This window comes from Chiloscyllium plagiosum, chromosome 6, assembly GCF_004010195.1.
Source record: "Chiloscyllium plagiosum isolate BGI_BamShark_2017 chromosome 6, ASM401019v2, whole genome shotgun sequence".
NCBI lineage: Eukaryota > Metazoa > Chordata > Chondrichthyes > Orectolobiformes > Hemiscylliidae > Chiloscyllium > Chiloscyllium plagiosum.
In genome coordinates this window covers 118,393,789-118,412,989 of record NC_057715.1, presented here as the reverse complement: position 1 = coordinate 118,412,989, position 19,201 = coordinate 118,393,789, and the positions used below count along the sequence as shown (strand labels likewise).

At 45.4% G+C, this 19,201-nt stretch overlaps 1 protein-coding gene across 1 annotated transcript in view; it reads right to left on the bottom strand.

Moving 5' to 3' along the window:
* The window catches only part of fhip1b (FHF complex subunit HOOK interacting protein 1B), a 69,232-nt gene that overhangs the window by 4,683 nt on the left and 45,348 nt on the right, over positions 1–19,201 (bottom strand). The window contains exons 8-10 of the mRNA XM_043692571.1: positions 9,310–10,584; positions 6,297–6,475; positions 3,604–3,766 (exon numbers count right to left, since the gene is read on the bottom strand). Of these exons, the coding sequence (XP_043548506.1) occupies positions 3,604–3,766; positions 6,297–6,475; positions 9,310–10,584 (1,617 nt within the window). The remainder of the gene's footprint in view (positions 1–3,603; positions 3,767–6,296; positions 6,476–9,309; positions 10,585–19,201) is intronic.

Genomic DNA, 19,201 nt, shown 5'->3' with positions numbered 1-19,201 from the left:
CCCCTCCTTTCTGCTTTTAGCTCTCTCTTCAGGTCCTTCCTGGCTACCCTATAACTCTCAATCGCCCCAATTGAACCTTCACGTCTCATCTTGAGATAGGCCGCCCTCTTCCATTTAATAAGGGATTCCAATTCCTTATTAAACCACGGGTCCTTCGCACGACCCTTTCCTCCCTGCCTGACAGGTACATAATTATCAAGGTCACTCACTAGTTGCTCCTTGAACAAGCTCCACATATCTTTTACACTCTTGCCTTGGAGTCTACTTTTCCAAGCCACACATCCTAAGTCATGCCTCACCGCATCATACTTTCCCTGACCCCAGCTATAACTCTTGCCCTGTCGTCCTCACTTATCCCTCTCCATCACGAGTGTAAAAATCACCGAATTATGGTCACTATCCCCAAAGTGCTCACCTACCTCTAATTCTAACACCTGGCCTGGTTCGTTACCCAGAACCAAATCCAGTATGGCCTCACCTCTTGTTGGCCTGTCTACATATTGTGTCAGGAAACTCTCCTGTACACATTGAACAAACACTGACCCATCTAACGAACTTGGGCTATAGCTTTCCCAATCAATATCAGGAAAGTTAAAGTCCCCCATAACAACCAGCCTATTTCTGTCACTCATCTCCTGAATCACCTTCCCTATCCTTTCTTCAATGATTCTAGGACTATTAGGAGGCCTGTAAAAGACTCCTAACAGGGTGACCTCACCTTTCCTATTCCTAACCTCAGCCCAAACTACCTCAGATGGCAAGTCCTCATCCATCGTCCTTTCCACCACTGTAATACTATCTTTGACAAGCACCTCCCCCTCTTTTACCCCCACCTCTGACCCTACTAAAACATTTAAATCCTGGAACCTGCAACAGCCAATCCTACCTTGTTTAGCGGTCTCCTATGTGATACCTTGACAAAAGCCTTCTGGAGATCCAAATAGATCATGTCTACTGGTTCTCCTTTGTCTAACTTGACTATTACCTTGTCAAAGAATTCTAACAGATTTGTCAGGCTTGGCCTCCCCTTGATGAAGCCGTACTGACTCAGTCTTATTTTATCATGCACTTCTAAGTACTCTGCAAATCTCATCCTTAATAAGGAACTCTAAAATCATACCAATAACTGAGATCAGGCTAACCAGCCTGTAGTTTACAGTCTTTTGCCTCCCTCCCTTTTTAAACCAAGATGTTACATTAGCCATTTCCAGTCTTCTGGGACCCTCCTTAACTCCTGAAAGATCATACCAATGCCTCTACAATCCCCTCAGCAATCTCCTTCAGAACTCTGGGGTGTAGTCCATCTGGTCCAGGTGATTTATCCAACTTCTGCCCTTTCAGCTTCTCCAGCACCTTCTCCTTAGTGATGGCCCCCTGACTCTCTTGAAGTTCTGGTATGCTGCTGGTGAAAACTGAAGCAAAGTACCTATTCAGTTCCTCTGCCATTTCTTTGTTCGCTATTACTACTTCTCCAGACTCATTTTCCAGTGGTTCCTTTACCTTCAGCTCCCTAATCATTATATGCCACTAAATCCACATTTACCTGTTCACTAGTGGGCTCTACCACAAACTGCTCCAAAAAAAGCCATCATGTCGACATTTCATAAATTCCTTATCTCAAGGTCCACTACCAATCTGATTTTCCCAATCTACCTGCATACTGAAGTCTCCTATGTTTATTGTAATGCGCCTTTCCTCTATGTCTTTTCCATCTCCTGATTTATTTTGTGCCTCACATTCTGACTATCAGTTAGGAGGCATCTACGTAATTCTCATCAAGGTCTTTTTCTCCTTTGCAGTTCCTTAACTCTACACACACAGATTCTAGACCTTCCATCTATATCACTTCTGGCTATCAATTTAATTCCTTTTAATTTTCTTTTGATTTAACTTCTTACTAATAAGGCAACCCTCCTCCCTTTGCCCATCTGCCTGTCCTTTCAGTAGGATGTATATTCTTGCAGCCATGTGTCTGTGATACCCACAACGTCACACCTGCCAGTTTCAATCTGCGCTACAAGCTCATTTACCCTATTATGTATACTGTGTGCATTTAACTACAACAACCTCAATCCTGTGTTGACTGCTCCCCTTCTCATAGTTGTCTCCTTATCTGCTGTGCCCTTCCATACTCTGTCCTACTAGTTGTTCTGAAAACTGTAATAACCTCTGCTGAGCCCTCTCCACCTTTATCCATTTCCTAGGTTTTTGATTAGCCAGGATTCTGGTCCCATTGAAACAGCTCCCTGCTTCCCCATTAATGGTGCCAATGCCCTATGAATTCAAACCTGTTTATCCCACATCAATCTCCAGCCGTGCATTTAGCTCTTTAATCTTGTTGACCCTGTGCCAATTTGCTCATGGCTCAGACAGTAATCCAAAGGTTATTACATTTTTGGTTCTGCTTTTTAAATTTAGCCCCTAACTGCTCATACTCCTTCAGCAGAACCTCTTTCTATTGATATCATTGATATCTACACGGACCACAGCAACTGGATCTTTCCCATCCCATTCCAAGTTCCTCTGCACCCCAGATGAGATGGTGAAACTTGAATTCAGAAAGTTCTTGAATTAAAAACTACCCAAGTGGCAACCATGTAACCACTGTTGTAAAAACCCATCTGGGTAACTAATGTCCTTCAGGGAGAGAAATCAGCTGTCCTTACCTGGTCTGGCGTACATGACTCCAGACCCACAGCAATGTGGTAGATTCATTACTGCCCTCTGAAATGGACAAGCAAAGCCACTCAGTTGAAGGCCAACTAGGGTTGGCCAATATATGCTGGCCTTGGGCAGGGTTGCTCACATCTCACATTGAATGTTAAAAAAGGTGGTGAACTGCTGCAGTCCATGTGCTGCTGGTAGACCCACAATGTCGAGGGTCACTGAAGGACTTAACAAGGAACAGTGATATATTTCCAAGTCAGGACCATGAGTGGCTTGGAGGGGAACTTGCAGGAGATGATGTTCCCATGTATATGCTGCCTTTGTCCTTCTAGATAGAAGTGGTTGTGAGTTTGAAAAGTGCTAATGAGCTTTGGTAAATTGTAGATGGGACACAATGCTGCTAATGAACATTGGTATTGAAGGGAGTGAATATTGAAGGTGGTTGAGGGAGACAATAATAGAAGTGCTGAATGAGGTGCCAATCAAGCAGACACGTAAACTGAGATAGCAAATCTATCCAGGCTCCTGACCCACAGCATTGGGAATGACTCAAGGCCGATCCTGAATTGGCTGAGCAACTCCTTCAGTTCAAGAGCAATTTTAGCTGGCGGGCATAGACCTTACCTCCAAAGCCAACATTCTGTAAAACAAGGAAAAAAGTAACAGGACTGTCCAGTAGAGCAATGCAATGAATGAGTTTCAATTTCAGTGGACAGTCATATATGGAATAGGAGAACCAGGGGTGGGATGAATCGGTATATAAGGATTGCACAACAAGAAGATTGGGAAAGGTGACCATTGTAGAAAAATACTCTGAATATGAACCAACCAGATATCTACCCAATCGCTTTGAAGAATGTGAAATGATAGTTAGTAACTTAACCCCAAAAAGGTACTGTAAAGGAAGCAGACTGAAGAATAAAGAGTGAGGTTTACCTAGATTCTCAGAGCGTCGCAGTGGAGGAACAGAGTTGGGAGATTCTGACCAGTCGAGTTTCCCTCTGGCGATTAAATATTTCCTTGCCTTGTACAGCATCATGGGAAAATCTTCCTGAGTGGCTGCAAACATCTCAATCTTGCTCTTCACAGACCCAAGAACCTGAGTGGGGAATGGTTCAAATGTGACATGGAAAAGGCTCGAAAAATAAGACTGGATTTGCAAAGACATGCCCAGCACAGGAAAACTGGCAAACTCTGCACTGATATCCGGTCTGTGGGTGGTCAGCAACAGGGTGACTTAGGCTCAATACTTTCAGGGGATAAAAGGCACTATTTTCTCAGCCAGGATATAGCACCCCTAATAAAAGTCTGTCAGTCATGACAAGACAGCAGCAAGCTCACCCATGGGGTGGGTTCAATGACCAACTCCAGATACTTCAGTACTGAGGGAGTGTCGCACTGTTGGAGGGTAAGTACTGAAGGAGTGCTACACTGTTGGAGGGTCAGTACTGAAGGAGTGCTGCACTGTCGGAAGGTCAGTACTGAGGGAGTGCCGCACTGTCAGAAGGTTAGTACTGAGGGACTGCCACAGTGTCAGAGGGTCAGTACGGAGGAAGCACTGCATTATCAGAAGGTCAGTGCTGAGGGAGTGCCACATTGTCGGAGAGGCAGTACTGAGGGAGCACCGCACTGTCAGAGATTCAGTACTGAGGGAATGCCACACTGTCAGAGATTCAGTACTGAGGGAGTGCCGCACTGTCGGAGGGTCAGTATAGAGGGAGTGCTGCACTGTCAGAGGGTCAGTACTGAGGGAGTGCCGCACTGTTGGAGGGTCAGTGCTGAGGAAGTGCTGCACTGTCGGAGGGTCAGTGCTGAGGGAGTGCCACACTGTCGGAGGGTCAGTGCTGAGGGAGTGCTGTACGGTCAGAGAGTCAGTACTGAGGGAGGGCCAAACTGTCGGTGGGTCAATGCTGGGGGAGTGCTGCACTGTTGGAGGGTCAGGACTGGGGGAGTGCTGCACTGTCAGAGGATCAGTGCTGAAGGAGTGCCGCACTGTTGGAGGGTCAGTACTGAGGGAGGGCTGCACTGTTGAAGGGTCAGTATTGAGGGAGTACTGCACTGTACAGGGTCAATGCAGAGGGAGTGCCGCACTGTCGGAGAGACAGTACTGAGGGAGTGCCGCACTGTCAAAGAGTCAGTACTGAGGGGGTGCCGCACTGTTGGAGGGTCAGTACGGAGGGAGTGCAGCATTGTTGGATTTCAGTGCTGAATGAGCGCCGCACTGTTGGAGGGTCAGTGCTGAGGGAGTGCTGCATTGTCGGATGATCAGTACTGTTGGAGGGTCAGTAGAAGGGAAAACAGACTTTTCTGAGAACTATATTTGGCAGGTGCTGCACATTATGTATTGTCTTTTGGAAGAGATGTTAAACTGAACTGAGACCGTTGAAGGAAACTATTCATTATCCAACAAGGAGAAGAAAGTTGTTCTGGGATACTCATTATATTTTGGTATTGTATCTTTGGACACTATACAAGTCTCTGAACTCCACATTCAACTGAATCTGGACAACTCCAATTCCATCCACTTCACAGAAAACTTCAGATTGAGGAGGCGGATAGCAACTCAGAGCATCACGCTGCCCATGCTGGTCTCTTACTGATGTCATCTGCTTTCAGAGCTACGACTGTGCCAAGTTTCAGGAAGTGACTGAACAATGGGATGGGTCTCCAGATATTTCTCTTTACATGTTGTTACATTTAATCAACGATGCTCAGTAATATGGGGTGAAAAAGCAGACCTCTGGTGTAGTCCCAATGGCAGTATTGGTTGGGGTTGATGATGATGACATTTGATCGTACTCTTGGTTAAGCCAAACATGGAGGTGTCTGAATAATGGCACTCTGCATCATCCTGAATCCCCAAACAGTGACCTGTGCCACTTATGAACTCAATCATACCAGCAGGGACCCAACTGGCAGAGGGAGTCTTCAAGCATCACTTTCAATTTCTGAAGTGATCATGCTCATGTAGCAACAGATTCAGACCATTTTGCCCAACTAGTCCTTGCGGCTTCAATGACATGACCTTCCTCCCACTCCATCACCATATCCTTCAATTCTTTTAGGAGAAAGTGAGGACTGCAGATGCTGGAGATCAGAGCTGAAAATGTGTTGCTGGAAAAACGCAGCAGGTCAGGCAGCATCCAAGGAGCAGGAGAATCAACATTTCAGGCATGAGCCCTTCTTCAGGAAGCCCTTCTTTTTCCTGAAGAAGGGCTCATGTCCGAAACATCGATTCTCCTGCTCCTTGGATGCTGCCTGACCTGCTGCGCTTTTCCAGCAACACATTTTCAGCACCTTAAATTCTTTTCTCTGTCATATATTTATCCCCTGAAAGGTATCTGTAATGTTCACCTCCATTGTGGAAGTAAGTTCCACATTCTTACCACTCCCGGGATAAAGACAGTTCTCCTGAATTTCCAATTGGCTTTATTAGAGACAGTCTTGTGTTTCTGGTTGTATTTTTTGCTCTCCTTCACGAACAAACAAATATTCCTTGCATCTACTCAATCAAACGCTGCCACACACAAACTAATTCAAAACAACCATATTCCCCTCTCAATCCAATACATTCAACCTCCAGGTGTGTTAATTGCTAGGTTTGTTAAATCAGTGTGATAGGATCATACCTGGATTAGAGACTTGACACTGGGTTGAAATACCATGTTGGTGTTGAGCAGGAAGGAGCGGAGGAGGGGTTGGGGGTAACAGGCTAGCTGTGCAATAATTCCAGTTAATAAGAAATTGACGTAGAGCGAGTTCTGTAACATATTTTCCAGCTTGGCAAACAGAACAGCGATAAACGAACCTGGAGGGGAGAGACAGAGGGTCATCAACATCTCAGACAGCACAGATTAACTCACCAGCAACAGACACAAAGGAAGGTTTAACATTTCAGAGACTGCACAGACTAACTCACCACAGAGACAAGGAGAGAAGGGTGGGAGAGACAAGAGAGTCACAAGAGAACTCCAAGAGAGTAAGAGAGAAAGAGTCAGGCAGAAAGGAAATGACAGAGAGAAAGACAAAGAAAGGCAGAGAGGGGAAGAGACAGAGACCATTAATACCTGAGAGACAGAGACCATTAATACCTGAGAGACAGCACAGATTAACAACAAAGAAATAGGTAGCAAAAGAAAATGTGACAGATAGAGACAGAAAGAAAGAGAGATTGAGAGTGGTGGCAGACCGGGATCATTAACATCTTAAGAACACATCCTCACTCATCAGGGACATATGCATAAAAAAAGAGAATAAGAGGGAAGAGAGATGAGCATAATAGATACAGACAGTACAGAAATAGATGAAGACAGCACAATCAATACTTAAGACCTAACTCCTCAGAATTCACCAGCTGAAATATGAAACTCTTGAGGAGTGGAGTTCAATGACAGAAATACCTGAACAACTAACAGCAGAAACTGAAAGGGAGACATGCAGGGAGAGAGAAGAGAATGTGAGGTGAGTGAATATGCGAGGCATTCTTAATTAACCAATGCTCACAGGGTCAGAACAGGGAAAGATAAAGGATAAGAGGAGTGAAAGAAAGTGAGAGTGGGAGTAGTAGACAGAGAGATGGAGCCTGTGCTTGTATTTGCTTGGGCCACACACACAATAGTCTTTCACATCAAAAGATACACACACTGATTTGGTATGTACTGACCTGCGCAGGGGCCTGGGGGGGGGGGGGGGAGGGATCAACCAGGTCATCAGGGTGTGAATGAAGATTCTTTCATGCTGGTGTAGTTCTGGGATGAGATATAACAGAAGGTTCCAGAATTCACCCAGCATGATGCACGGTTTCTGTGCTAACCTACGCTCTGGGCAGTTTAACCTAAGAACTGTCAGGACACCGCCATTCGGCCCCTCGAACCTGTACGACCCAATTAAATCATGTTCTATCTCAACTCCATCTTAGCTCTAAAGCTCTCAACACCCTAAACCAACACAAATCTACTGGTACAAAAGTACATTATGACAGATACTTTCTACCTAACATTTTGCCCCTAGGTACCTCTATACCTAAGATGGTGATGGAGAATGGTGCAGGAGAATCGACGTTTCGGGCATAAGCCCTTCCTGAAGAAGGGCTTATGCCCGAAACGTCGATTCTCCTGTTCCCCGGATGCTGCCTGACCTGCTGCGCTTTTCCAGCAACACATTTTTAAGCTCGGATCTCCAACATCTGCAGTCCTCACTTTCTCCCCGATGGAGAATGATGACTTTGTACACTTCTCATTATATGCCTGTATCCCTGTTCCTGAACACACATGACAACAAAACCATATTCAAATAAAATTTAATCTGAATTTGACTTTTAAGGCAGAGACAGACAGATTCTTGCTAAGCATGAAGGTGAGAAGTTGTCAGGAGGTAGTTTGGAATGTGGGTTTGAGATTACAATCAAATCAGCCATGATCTTATAGAATGCAGAGGAGCTGAATGGCTGACTTCTGCTCCTTGTTTGTACATTACAATGTAAGCAACACATGCTGGGCTGAATTGTGTCCTCCTGTGCTGCAGGATCCCAATGACTGTCCAGATCTTGATGCCGTGTGTCAGGGAAAAGGGGGCCTGCATCAGGACCTGAAGAAGTGAGGGGGAAGCATCTTCAATGCAGCACTCACTAGGTGCCCTGGGGAATAAACAGAGGAGCTGTGGTGGCATTGTGGTAACATCAATAGATTGGCAATCTAGAAACCCAGTTAATGTTCTGGGCGCATGGGTCAAAACCCACAACCACTTCCATCTGGAAGGACATGGGCAGCAGATACATGGGAACACAACGCCCTACAAGTTCCCCTCCAAGCTATTCCTTATCCTGACTTGGAAATACAGAACTCAGACTTCTCCAGTTTCCCCATTTCCCCTCCCCCCACCTTGTCTCAGTACCAACCATCGATCTCAGCACCACCTTCCTAACCTGCAATCTTCTTCCTGACTTCTCCGCCCCCACCCCCACTCCGGCCTATCACCCTCACCTTGACCTCCTTCCACCTATCACATTTCCAACGCCCCTCCCCCAAGTCCCTCCTCCCTACCTTTTATCTTAGCCTGCTTGACACACTTTCCTCATTCCTGAAGAAGGGCTCATGCCCGAAACGTCGATTCTCCTGCTCCTTGGATGCTGCCTGACCAGCTGCGCTTTTCCAGCAACACATTTTCAGCTCTGATCTCCAGCATCTGCAGTCCTCACTTTCTCCTTGGAAATACATCGCCATTTCTTCAGTTTCTCTTGGTTAAAATCCTGGAATTCCCTCCCTAAGGGCATTGTTGCTCTGTCTACAGCACATGGACTGCAGTGGTTCAAGACAGCAGTTCACCACCACCTTCTCAAGGGGCAACTCAGGACCGTGCAATAAATGCTGGGCCTAGCCAGCGACACCCACAACTCATGAATGAAGATATTAAAAAAAAATCAACAGATTTCACACTGACCTACCATGGGCTAAAGAATTTTCTGGAAAATGTATCTTTCTCCCCTGACAATCTGCTCATTATTTTTAATTCCTCACACTGCTTGGCTGAAACAGCAGCCTCTTTTCCTGCAGCCACTCTGCCTGGGTTGCCACAATCCTTCAATGGCCTGAGCCAGGGATTTACCATGGACAGACAGAACCAGCCTGATTTGGGTGCTCCTACCTGTGAAAGGCTGACTCTGTGGCTGTCCAGCTCGCTCAAGGTTGACCATTATCTGGGGCTCAGGTCTCACTGAAGCCAGCTTCCCAGAGGCTCCTGGCCAGTCGTTGTTATAATGTACGGAATGTCTCTCAGTGTCTTCATCTGCCTCCCCCTCCTCCTCTTCTTCCTCAGACTGCAGGTCCCCTCCACCTCTCGCCCTCTCCTCTGCGTGACACCGGTCTCCCATCCGAGCCTCCATCTCCCTCAGCTCCTCTGTGAACTTCTCCACATTGAGCCCTTGGCCATTGGCCTCCGCTGGTGCTTGGTCAAGTAGCACATCTATCAGACTGTCGATGGATTCAGAGTCTGTGAGGGACTGCTGACTGACGGAGGAGCCTTCAGCTTTACTCTCAGGCACCACTCTGTGTTCCAGTAACCCTTCCACAACACCTGACCCCTGCAGTCGGGTAGCATCATTCCTTAGAGTTTTTTGCGCCACTTTTCCTTTCCAGTCCCCATAGTTTCCCTCAGGCTTGTCTCTCCGAACCTTCTTGACCACTAGGCAGCTTTCGTTGCGTTCTGAGGTTCCGGGCAGTTTCATGCCAACGTATTTCTCATGAGACCCATTCAACATGGAGCTGGCATACTTACTATCAGTCTGGTCTCCAGCTATCCACAGCTCATTCCTGCCTCGTTCAACATGCTTGGCAGAGGAGGAGGAGGAGGAGGTAGAAAGCTGGAGCTCGGGGCTCATTGGCCCAGCCTCCCTCTGCAGGCTGCGTTTCTTACTCTGAGGAGTGATGGTCATGTTCTGTTTGTTGTACTTCACATCCCAGTCACCATTTTCCAGTCCATCACTCTTGGCAGCAGTGTCTGGGCCGAGTTGGGTTTGATTTTGATGATGGAGACTATCTCTCTGCTGTTCTGGACCAAAATGGTCCATGTGTGGGTTAATAGCATTGGCATCAAACGGAATGGGCTGGACCATACGAGGATCTGGCTCCTGCCCATCATATGGTGCTGACCACTTCCCACAGGCCTTGACGCATTGGTCAATGTGACGGCGCGCATCTCGCAAGTATTCCAAGTAGTTAGAGTCCAATTCTGACACGTCCTCCCAGTTGTTGTGGGCAGGACTGCAGCAAGGGGATTCAGTTCCTCCTGGCGATCGAGGTGGGTTGATTGCATCAGAGCCTGTGCTCTGCTGCCTCATGAACAGCGCGATGCGAGCAGGTGTCGAGGGCTTGGGCACTGCAGCAGTCACAGTCGAGGTGTCGACACTCGGACTCCCGTGAGCTGCAGACAAACAGGAAGACAGTGAGCACAGAAAGGCCAAGGAAGCCACAATATACAGCTTTTCTAGTGTCACCTATACCCAGCAACAACACCCGTGTCTAAGTGAACATATAGTATCAGTGGAATGAAAGCAAAGGGAAACTCATTCATCTACAGCACCTTTCACAACCTCAGTACTTCCATAAACATTCAACTGACAGTGGTTTTTAAAAATGTGTTCTTTTGGGATGTGGGTGTCACTGGGAATGTGTCAGCCCTCAGACTAATTAATTCTGGCTGCTGGACTTCACAGGTCTGATACATGGACTGAGTGCCTTATTATCAATATCCTGGGGGGTTACCATTGACCAAAAACTCAAATAGATTTGCTAAATAAACCTAGTCGCTACAAGAGCAGGTCAGAGGCTAGGAATACTGCAGCAAGTAACTCACCTCTTGACTACCCAAAGCCTGTCCACCATTTACAAGGCGCAAGTCAGGAGTATGGTGGAATAATCTTCACTTGCCAGGATGGGTGCAGCTCCAGAGAAACTGACAGGAGTAGGCTACTCAACCCTTCAAGGAGAAAGGACTGCAGATGCTGGAGATTAGAGTCGATAGTGTGGTGCTGGAAAGCACAGCAGATCAGGCAGCATCTGAAGAGCAGGAGAATCAATGTATTGGGCAAAAGCCCTTAATCAGGAATGAGGCACTCAACCCTTCAAGCCTGCTCTGCCATTAAAAATGCTCAAGGCTGATCTTCTATCTCAATGTTATATTCCCATTTTCTCCCCATACTCATTGAAGCCTTTCAAATCTAAAAGATTTTTCAAGAAGGGTGTTAGAAATGAACCAGGAAATTACAGATAGATGGGTCTCAGGACATTGTAGGTAAACTACTAGAAAAAATTCTGCAGGAGCGAATTTATACCAACTTGGAAAGGCTCGGCTGAACTAGGGATAGTCAGCATAGCTTTGTCAGAGGGAGATCATGCCTAATAAATTTATTAGTTTTTTTTGAAAATGTGATCAAGTGTGTGGATAAGGGAAGCTGTGTTGATATAAATGGATTTTAGCAAATATTTTTGACAAGGTCTCACATGGGAGATTGATTGAGAAAGTTAAAGCACATGGAATTGTGGGAAACTTGGCAAGATGGATAAGCAACTGTCTTAGTAATAGGACACAAAGGGTAGTGGTAGAAAGCTGTTTGAACGACTGGAGGCTGGTGTCCAGTGGTGTACCACAAGGATCAGTGCTGGGACCATTATTATTTAAAGGTTGGGTTGGTAAATTTGCGGATGACACTAAGGTCGGTGGAGTTGTGGACAGTGCTGAAGGATGTTACAGGTTACAGAGGGACATTGATAAGCTGCAGAGCTGGGTTGAGATGTGGCAAATGGAGTTTAATGTGGAAAAGTGTAAAGCAATTCAGTTTGGAAGGAGTAACAGGAATGCAGAGTACTGGGCTAATGGTGAGATTCTTGATAGTGTAGATGAATCTCGGTGTCCATGTACATAGATCCCTGAAAGTTGCCACCCAGGTTAATAGGGTTGTTAAGAAGGCATACGTTGTGTTAGCTTTTATTGGTAGAGGGATTGAGTTTCGGAACCATGATGTCATACTGCAGCTGTATAAAACTCTGGTGTGGCCACACTTGAAGTATTGAGTACAGTTCTGGTCACCGCATTATAGGAAGGATTTGGAAGCTTTGGAAAGGGTTCAGAGGAGATTTACTAGGATGTTGCCAGGTATGGAGGGAAGGTATTATGAGAAAAGGCTGAGGGACTTGAGGCTGTTTTCGTTAGAGAGAAGAAGGTTAAGAGGTGACTTAATTGACACATATAAGATAATCAGAAGGTTAGATAGGATTGACAGAGCCTTTTTCCTTGAATGGTGATGGCTAGCACGAGGGGACATAGCTTTAAATTAAGGGGTGATAGATATCGGACAGATGTCAGAGGTAGTTTCTTTACTCAGAGAGTAGTAGGGGCGTGGAACGCACAGCCTGTAACAGTAATAGACACACCAACTTTAAGGGCATTTAAATAGTCTTTGGATAAATAAATGGATGAAAATGGAATACTGTAGGGTAGATGGGCTTCAGATTGGTTCCACGGGTCAGCGCAACATTGAGGGCTGAAGGGCTTGTACTGCGCTATAATGTTCTATGTTCTAAATAATGAAATTTATGAAAATTGAGCAATGTAAAGCAAATTTGCAGATAACACCACGAATGGTAGAGTGGTTAATAACAAAGAAGATGGTTGGAGGTTACAGGAAGATATTGATGGTTGGTCTAAAGGGCAGACCAGTGGCGGATGGTGAGGTGATGCACTTTGGAAAAGCCCAAAAGAGGAGGGAGTATTTCATCAATAGCAGGACACTGGGTAACTTAGAGGAATTATTCTTGGGGGTAATTACTCATAGAGCCCTGAAATCAGCAGAGCTCATGAACAGGATAGTCAAGGCATATGGGATGCTTGCTTTCATCAGTTGTGGCACAGGGTTTAAGACAAAGAGGTAATGTTGGAATTGTACAGAGCATTGGTCAGGCCACAGCTGGAATACTGTGTGAAGTTCTGGTCACCTCACTACAGGAAGGATGTGTTAGCAGTGGGGGTGGGTACAGAGGAGGTTTGCCCGGATGTTGCCTGGGATGGAGAGATTGAGCTATAAGGAGAGATTAGATAGACTTGGATTGTTTTCTTTAGAGCAAAGACTGAGGGGGGAACATGATTAAGGTGTATTAGATAATGAAGGGTATAGGTGAGTAGGGAGCAGCTGTTCCCCGTGGTTGAGGGGTCAATTATGAGATGGTGCAGTTTTAGGTTAAGGATCAGGAGATTCCGAGGGGATTTGGGAAAAACCATTGCACTAAGTGGGTGGTGGGAATCTGGAATGCACTGACTGGGAAGGTAGTGGTGGCTGGAAACCTTATAACCTTTAAAAAGTATTTAAATGAGCATTTCAAATATCAGAACATTCATGGGTATGAGACAAGTGTAGGAAATTAGGATTAGCGCACTTTTAGTGGTAGTTACGTGGGTGCAGACTCAATGGGCCAAAGGGCCTTTTCTGCGCTAAACGAATCTAGATCCCCACCCATCCTTCTAAATTCTAGTGAAAACAAGCCCAGTCAAACCAACCTCTCCTCCTGCTATCCCAGCTATCAGCCTAGTGAACCTCTGCTGCACTCCCTCAATGGCATGTAGTTAACATTTCTCCAACAACACTCATTAAACTTAACACCACCCAGGATGAAGAAGGCTGCTTGACTGGCACTGTATCCACAAGCATCTACTCCCTCCACCACCTACACTCAGTAGCTGCAATTTGTACTATCTACAAGATGCACTGCAGGAATTCATCAAGGCTGCTCACACCATACCTTCCAGATCACGACCACTTCCATCCAGGGCAAGGGAAGCAGATACATAGGAACACCACCCCCGACAAATTCTTTTCCAAGCCACTCACCAGCCAGACTTGCAAATATATCGCCATTCCTTCACTGTGGGTCAAGACCCTGGAATTGCCTCCCAAAGGGAATTGTGCGCCTACTTACAGCACATTGTTCAAGAAGACAATTCACCTTGAAAGTACAATCAGTGCTGGCCTTGTTAATGATACACCTTATCCTGTGATTCGATGCAGTGTAGATAGAGGCCTATTGGGTCTGCATCAAATCTCCAAATGAGAATCTCACCTAGTGTCATTATCTCACCTTCTCTCTATAATGTTGCACATTTTTCTTTTCAAATAACCATCAACTTGCCACTTGAAAGTCTTGACTGGATCAGCCTTCACCACACTATAAAAGCAGCATTCCCAAACCTAACCACTTCGTACATGAAAAAGACTTTACTAACCAGGCATAGAGAATGGGGCGTTGATGAAGAAGCTCTAAAGTTTGGAGATCGATACCTGATGGATCTCAGAGTCCCCTTTGATAACGAAGTCAAAATTATGGAATGATGAGTGCCTACTCCCAGAGATTAAAAATCACACAACACCATGGTATTCGAACAGATGAAAAACTCAACAGGCAATCAAGGTATTTTTCAATGTATAGTTTCAGTTACATCACACTGTAATCTTTTGCTATAAATTCTGTGTCTTACAATTGTGTCCTCCACAACCACCTGATGAAGGAGCGGCACTCCGAAAGCTAGTGCTTCCAAATAAACCTGTTGGACTATAACCTGGTGTTGAGTGATTTTTAACCTTGTACACCCCAGTCCAACACCGGCATCTCCAAATCATGTTATAGGCCAACAGTTTTATTTGGAAGCACTAGCTTTTGGAGCACTGCTCCTTCATCAGGTGTTGGGCTATAACCTGGTGTTGTGTGATTTTTAACTTTGTACACCACAATCTTAGTGGGTGGCACGGTGGCACAGTGGTTAGCACTGTTGCCTCACAGCGCCAGAGACCTGGGTTCAATTCCCGCCTCAGGTGACTGACTGTGTGGAGTTTGCACGTTCTCCCCGTGTCTGCGTGGGTTTCCTCCGGGTGCTCCGGTTTCCTCCCACAGTCCAAAGATGTGCAGGGTCAGGTGAATTGGCCATACTAAATTGCCTGTAGTGTTAGGTAAGGGGTAAATGTAGGGGTATGGGTGGGTTCGCTTCGGCGGGTCGGTGTGGACTTGTTGGGCCGAAGGGCCTGTTTCCACACTGTAATGTAATCTGTAATCCAACATGGATTGGGGAGGCACGGTGGCTCAGTGGTTAGCACTGCTGCCTCACAGCACCAGGGTCCCTGGCTCGATTCCAGCCTTGGATGACTGTCTGTGTGGAGTTTGCACATTCTCCCCGTGTCTGCCTGGGTTTCCTCCGGGTGCTCCAGTTTCCTCCCACAATCCAAAAATGTGCAGGTCAGGTGAATTGGCCACGCTAAATTGCCCATAGTGCTAGGTGCATTAGTCAGAGGGAAATGGGTCTGGGTGGGTTACTCTTCGGAGGGTCGGTGTGGACTGGTTGGGCTGAAGTGCCTGTTTCCACACTGTAGGGAATCTACTCTAACACCGGCTCCTCCAAATCATTACTCCCTGAGAGAGTGACTGAGGGGAAGGCTCCTTCTCCATCTTGTGGCCAATGCAATTTATTGCAGGGATTTCAAAACATGAATCATATTGAGCTTCTGTTGGTGGAAAGCTGCATTGCAACCCTTTGCTTACCTTTTTACCAGTTACCAGCTTTTTGTTTCATTGATGTTTGTGTCCATCAGGTGACAACCACCTGATGTAGGAGCGGCGCTCCAAAAGATAGTGCTTCCAATCAAACCTGTTGGACTTTAGCCTGGTGGTGTGAGATTTTTACTGTGTTCATCTGAGTTACATTGCTATTGTCAGATGATAAACGAGCATCGATTTTGATATTTCAAAGCATTGTAACTTGTGAAAATACAGGGCAGGAGTTCAAAAGAACATTGAAAATTTGTTGGAATGGTCAGCAAGTGGCTGATGCGGTTTAATGCAGAGAAGTGTAAGGTAACACATTTTGGTGGGAAAAATATTTAGACGCAATATAAAACAAAGGTACTTGATAAGCAAAGGGGTAAAAGAGGGAGTAGGAGGAATTGGAGTAATTAGATAGCCATGCTGTAAGTGGATGCTGTAAGCATGGCAGTTCGAACTGTACATAATGGTCAGGCGTCAGTTAGCTGGATGGCTGGATCACAATGCAGAATGATTGCAATAGCGAGGGTTCAATTCTCATGCGGGTTGAGGTTATCATGAAGGTTTTGCCTACTTAACCTCTCCCCTTGCCGGATGTATGGTAACTCTTTGGTTAAAACACCATCACTCATCGCTCCCAAATGAGAGAGACAGCCCTATCATTCTCTGGGACTGTGGAAACTTCACATCATCCTCCTGTCACAAAGCTGGTTTCCTTTTTTTAAAAGCTGTTTCTTTTCTCAAGGTTACTATGTCCTTGGTTTTTGTCAGAGGGGTAAAAAACCGCTCTCAGCTCCGACTAGTCTGGTTTGGTACAGAGATTAAAGGGTATTGAGAAGCCTTTTTGTTTATATGTAAACAGATGACACTTCAGGCTAAAGTGGTCATATTTTCGAAGGAGAAAGTGGTCATATTTTCGAAGGGACCTGTATAATGAAAAAGGAGTGGTCAGCTTTCTAGCTGAGTTGTTCTATTCAGTCCAGAACTGGTTGGGAGTTCAACAGTGAACTGTGAGGAAACTCTCTCTTCTGCCCTTCTAACTTCAACCTGAAAGCATCTGACCCTTTTATGTACTGTGTTTCAAAAAGGGGTGTGCTTATTGGGACGGTTGTGTATATTCGGAACAGCATAGTTAAGTCTAGTTTGGGTAGACTGAATTCTGTAGGGGTTCTTTATTCTGTTCTTCATGTTTGATTGTGTAATTTTGTGAATACATTTTTTGTCGGTTTTAAACCTGGTAGTCAACCTCACTAACATAATCCGGGTAATTTTCACTGTACACTTACCGAAACAAATTGCAAAGTTATGATCTGGGCTGCCTGCTTAAGAATGTTTTGAGTGATGTGGCCTAGTCCATAACAGATTGGAGGCTTTTTGCAGGATCTTAACCAGCGAGTGATAAGTGCTAGCATCTTTATTTCAGCTGTTGGTTTGATTGGGTAGACAAAGCTTGGGATAGTAGCGGCTCTTTTAGCTGCCAGAAGTTTTCTGGAAGTGGATGTGGTGACTTTGGAAGTTTTGCAAAAAGTGAATAAGACCAAGCTGCAGGAATTAGCTGACCAGCTGGAATTGGAGCTGCCTGCTTCTGTGAGGAAAGGACAGATAATTACAGCAGTAGCCCAGCATTTAAACTTGCTGGAGAAACTATCAGAATCTATAGAGATGGCAAGAATTCAATTGCAAATGAACAGCTTGAGTTTGAGGTGAGAGATAAGGAAAGGGCAACAGAAATGAAACAGTTTGAGTTACGATTAGAAGCAGAAAAGAGGGAAAAACAGCAGAACAGAGAGAGAAAGAGAGCAGCAGAAGAGAGGGAAAAAGAGAGCAGCAGAAGAGAGGGAAAAAGAGTAAGCAGAGAAAGAAAAAGAGAGAACTTTTGAACTTCAAAAACTGACACTTAAAAAAGGAAAGTCAGCTTAAAAGGCTGGAGATAAAGGCAGAGGGTAGGGTTAGTGAGGAAGAGAGTGAGGATGAGCAAGCCCCTGGTAGTCAGAAACCTAGTGAGAAACTGTTTAAGTATGTTCAAGAATTGCCTAAATTTGATGAGAAGGATGTGGAAGACTTCTTCATCTCATTTGAAGAGGTGGCTAAACAAATGCAGTGGCCAGTGGCAATGTGGGTTTTATTGATCCAAACGAAACGTAGGGTGAATGAGGTATTCACATCACTGTCAGAAAAGGGATCTGGGGAGGGTGAGGAGGTGAAAAAAAGCCATTTTAAATGGACATGAGCTTGTACCAGAAGCCAAGGGCACATTTCAGGAATCTAAAGAGGGAGCCTGGTCAAACCAATATTGAGTTTGAAAGGATAAAAATGTAATTTCGATAAATGGATAAAAACTTTAAAATTTGAGCAAACCTATTCTGCCTTTGGAGAGGTTATTATTTTGGACTACTGCCTGAAGTAGTGCGCAATCCTGTGGAAGAGCAGAGAGTTAAAACAGCAAGGTTACCAGCTGAAGTGGCTGACAATTATGAGCTGGTCTATAAAACTCAAGTTTGGCTTCCAGAATCAATTTCAGTCCACGAGGGATAGAAATTGGAGCAAAGGGAAATCCTCACTTGGAAATGGAAAGGTAGGTCTCAGTGAAGATCATAAGGAGAACTTACCGCAAAGTGAAAAAGAAACCCTGGAGGGGGACAAAAGAGTGTTTTCATTGTGATAGTGGGCCACACAAAATCACAATGTTGGTGAGCGAGGAGAAAGCCAGATGTAGGAAAACCAGACAAGCCTCGAAGTTTTGTTGGACTAGTAACAAAAAGCACAAGGGAAGTTAGACAACTGTCTCAGAGTGTACAAAATGATGAGAGATTAAGGAGGAAGTGCCAGATCTGCTTAAAAAATATACATGCAAGGGTAAAGTTTATTCACATAGGCCAGGAGTAGCAGGTAAAGAGGTTACAATATTAAGGGAGACAGGATCCTCTCAATCTGAAGGATGATGAGTTATGTACTCCTGAGGGACTATTGCCAGAAAAGGTACTGGTAACAGGAACTCGTGGTGAGACAAAAAGTGCTCAATTATATAAAGCAAGGCTACAGAGTCCAGAGAAGAGTGGAGAATTTGTGGTCGGAGTACTGGGCAAACTCTCAGCTCCAGGAATATAATTTGTCCTTGTAAATGATATAGCTAATTCACTGGTAGGCGTGCTGCCTACTCTAGTTGAAAGCTGAAAATGTGTTGCTGGAAAAGCGCAGCAGGTCAGGCAGCATCCAAGGAGCAGGAGAATCGACATTTCGGGCATGAGCCCTTCTTCAGGAATGAGGAAAGTGTGCCAAGCAGGCTAAGATAAAAGGTAGGGGGAAGGGACTGGGGAGGGGCATTGGAAATGTGGTAAGTGGAAGGAGGTTAAGGTGAGGGTGATAGGCTGGAGTGGGGGTGGGGGCGGAGAGGTCAGGAAAAAGATTGCAGGTTAGGAAGGTGGTGCTGAGTTCGAAGGTTGGGACTGAGACAAGGT